The sequence below is a fragment of the Cygnus atratus genome, chromosome 7 (assembly GCF_013377495.2).
Source record: "Cygnus atratus isolate AKBS03 ecotype Queensland, Australia chromosome 7, CAtr_DNAZoo_HiC_assembly, whole genome shotgun sequence".
In the NCBI taxonomy this organism is placed as follows: Eukaryota; Metazoa; Chordata; class Aves; order Anseriformes; family Anatidae; genus Cygnus; species Cygnus atratus.
Window position 1 is genome coordinate 9,037,163 of NC_066368.1, and position 3,472 is coordinate 9,040,634.

General features: G+C 59.5%; 1 protein-coding gene across 1 annotated transcript; it reads right to left on the reverse strand.

Annotated features, from left to right (window-relative positions):
- Nucleotides 1–246: 246 nt before the first annotated feature.
- ADRB1 (adrenoceptor beta 1) lies at nt 247–2,891 on the reverse strand. The gene has a single exon (XM_050711974.1). It carries the CDS (start codon nt 2,889–2,891, stop codon nt 1,638–1,640), a length of 1,254 nt encoding a protein of 417 aa, XP_050567931.1. The 3' UTR covers nt 247–1,637.
- Between the last annotated feature and the right edge of the window lie 581 nt (nt 2,892–3,472).

Below are 3,472 nucleotides of genomic sequence, written 5' to 3' on the forward strand. Positions count from 1 at the left end.
CATTATCAGCCTGGAAACACCTTGTCGCTTAGCCATTAATTTTAAGGGAAGTGGGCAGACCTCGGCGCAACAGGAATGCAACCTTATTGGGTTTCAAACACGTTTTTTACAGTCCTGTGTCAGGAAAAGCCATTAGATAGAGTTGTATTGGTAACCCGAGCCATCTTTAGAGAAAAACAAATGCTGGTCTTCCCATTATAGGTAGGTATTGTTTCAAAACCTATACAGACACGCTTGCTTGTGCTGCAGTGGTATTTATTGCACATACACCAATTACTTACACAGTAGTAAATTGCACCAGAGTATAAATAGGTTATAAAACACACACACAGAGGAAAATGGAAATGTCACACAAGTGCTAAAATAACAGCAGGTTCACGTGGGCACTTGGAAATAAAAATAATAAAAGTCCCTTAAGAGATCTTAATTTATAATATGGATCTATGTACAGTACCTTCACAAAATAATGTAAAAAGTCACTCTCTCGATAAAACTATAACAGATCAGACCAAAACAGAAATCAGTTTCAGGTTTGGTGTTATTTAAACCTCCGTTTCATTTTCGATTTGCATGTGTGTATGAGTGTGCAAGGAACATCTTTGAAAAAACTTTACAATTCTTAATACTGTGCAAAACAACAGCTTTGTTGCCATTTTCCAAAATTGTGCAGTAAATTTTTGTTGCTGCCAGGACTTTTTTTTTTCCCTGTCCATCTGTAATTAAAACGAACCAGCTGCAGAAGGCTCATTAACCTCCCCCCCCCCCCAAGCCCCCTTTTCCATAAAATACTACTAGTGGTAGGTAAATACGCTGTTTAATATAAACACGGCCCGTTTATTCCCCTGTACAATATGCACAGTTTGAGGTAGAAGTTTCCCAGCCTGACTGCTATTGTCTGGCCAAAGAGATAAGCACAACAACTCACTGGTTGCTGATGCAGAGAGAGGGGCAAAAAAAAAAAAAAAAGCAGAAGAGTTTGGGGTTGTTTTATTTTTTTTCCCTTTCCCAACAGACCTGCGCTCCCCGTTCTTAATTCTGTCGTCGTCCCAGCTAGCAGAGGAAGGGAGCGCAGCCTCCCCGCGGCTAGCGGGGCTGGCCGGCTGGCGGTGCGGCCCCGCGGGCAGACCTCGGCCACTTCTGCGTGGGACCGGTCCCGAAGGGCTCAGAAATAAAACTGAGGGCACCTGCTCGCCCCTGGCACAGGGGGGACCTGCGCCCGCCTGGCTGCATCGCCAGCCAGCGGCCAACCTCCCGCTGCTCCAGCCTGGGCTCCGGCTGCCAGCGCCGTGCGGGGAGGCTCGCCCACGGGACGGGCTCCGGAGAGCGTTTCTCCTGCCCGGCCGCATCTAAGTCTCTTTCAGCACTAAATATAATCTGGTTATCTTTGGGACTGGCTGTTTTTATTTTCTGTTCTCCGGCCAGCGAGCTTCCTGCTTGCTTTTAGCTTCAGATGAGGTATGTCGTACGCAATTCACCTGCTTTTATTCGTAAGTAAACACCGGCTCTCTCTCCCAGCCAAGGCAGAGCGCAGCTTGGGCTGGCGTCAGTGTCCCCACCGTCAGCGTCCCCACCGGGCTCCTGCCCCGCTCTTCCCCTGGCCACGGCGAGCCCCGCGTCCCCTGCCCGCCTCCCCCTCCCTATACCTTGGACTCCGAGCGGGACGTTTTGCTATTTCTCTCCTCCAGGCTGGACTCGCTGCCGCCCCGCGTGCCCCCGTTGCAGTTGGTCCAGGTGCCCCCCTGGCTGTGCTCGGGGGAGCCCAGGGTGCTGATGAAGCCCCCGGGGAGCGGGGCCAGCTGGCCGCCGCTGGCGTGCAGCCGCCGGTCCGCTTTGCGGGGGCAGCAGAGCAGCCTCTTGAAGGCCTTGCGAAAGTCCGGGCTGCGGCAGTAGATGATGGGGTTGAACGCGGAGTTGGCGTAGCCCAGCCAGTTGAAGAAGACGAAGAGCCAGTCCGGCACCAGGTCCCTGTCGAAGGCGTTGACGATGTTCACCAGGAAGAAAGGGAGCCAGCAGAGGGTGAACACTCCCATGATGATGCCCAGAGTCTTCAGGGCTTTCTGCTCCTTCATGGCCATGATGCGGGAGGTCTTCCGCTTGCTGGCCCGCCCGTTGCCCAGGACGGGCTGGTGGTGGGCGAGCGGGGTCGCCGGCGGCTGCTCCTGGCCGCCGTAGAAGCGTCCCTCGCAGCGGTCGATCTTGCGGATCTGCTCCTTGGCCTCCCTGTACACGCGCAGGTACACGAAGATCATGACGAGGAGGGGGATGTAGAAGGAGACGACGGACGAGGCGATGGCGTACGCCCTGTTGGTGACGAAGTCGCAGCAGCCCGGGTCCTGGTAGCACTCCAGCGCCCGCGGGTCCTCGTCCCGCCACCAGTGCATCATGATGGGCAGGAAGGAGACCAGGGCGGAGATGGCCCAGACGGTGCAGATGATGCCCTTGGCCCTCGCCCTGGTCATCAGGCTCTGGTAGCGGAACGGCGAGGTGACGGCCAGGTAGCGGTCGATGGCGATGACGCACAGCGTCTCGATGCTGGCCGTCACGCACAGCACGTCCAGCGAGGTCCAGCACTCGCAGAGGAACGACCCCCAGAGCCACGAGCCGCGCACCACCAGCGTGGCCCCGAAGGGCACCACCAGCAGCCCCATCACCAGGTCGGCGCAGGCCAGCGACGCCACGAACAGGTTGGTCAGCGTCTGCAGCCGCTGCGTGCGCCCGATGGCCGCCATCACCAGCACGTTGCCCGCCACCGTCAGCAGCACCAGCAGCGCCATCAGCAGGCTCATGCCCACCGCCCACTGCTGCGACACGGCCCCGCCGCCGGCCTCCTGCCGCCCCGACGAGCGGTTGCCCTGCGGGCCGCACTCCGCCGCCAGCCACCCCTCGCCCATGGCCGCGCGCCCCGCAGGAACGCGCCCCCTCCGCCGCCGCCGCCGCCGCCGCCGCCGCCGCCGCCGCCGCCGCCGCCGCCCCGGGCACCGCATGGCCCCGCGCCGCCGCGCCGCGCCCCTCGCTGCGCCGCCGCCAATCGGCGGGGAGAGGGGGCGGGACGGACGCGCCCCCCCCGGGGCGCCGCCGCCAATCGGGAAGGGAGGGGCGGGGCCTGGGCGCTCCCCTCCGGGCGCTGCCCCGAGGCGCGGGGCCGGGGGGCGAGGGGCGGCGGAGCGGGGCCGGTGCTGGGTGCGGGGCTTGGCCCGGCTCGGGCTCGTTCCCGCCTGCACGGGGGCGCTGCGCGGACTTCGTTCCCCTTACATTGGGGTTTCTTCCCCCGTGCGTCGGTTCATTCCCCCCATGTGTAGATTTATTCTGCTGAGACCCCTGGTCGCCACGGAGGTCTTCCCCCGTACACAGATCCATTCCCCCATGTATGTATTCATGCCCCCCATATAGATATTTCTTCCCCCCGTATACACGTTTATTCCCCCATATATATATATTTATACCCCTCACATAGATATTCCCCCATATAGAC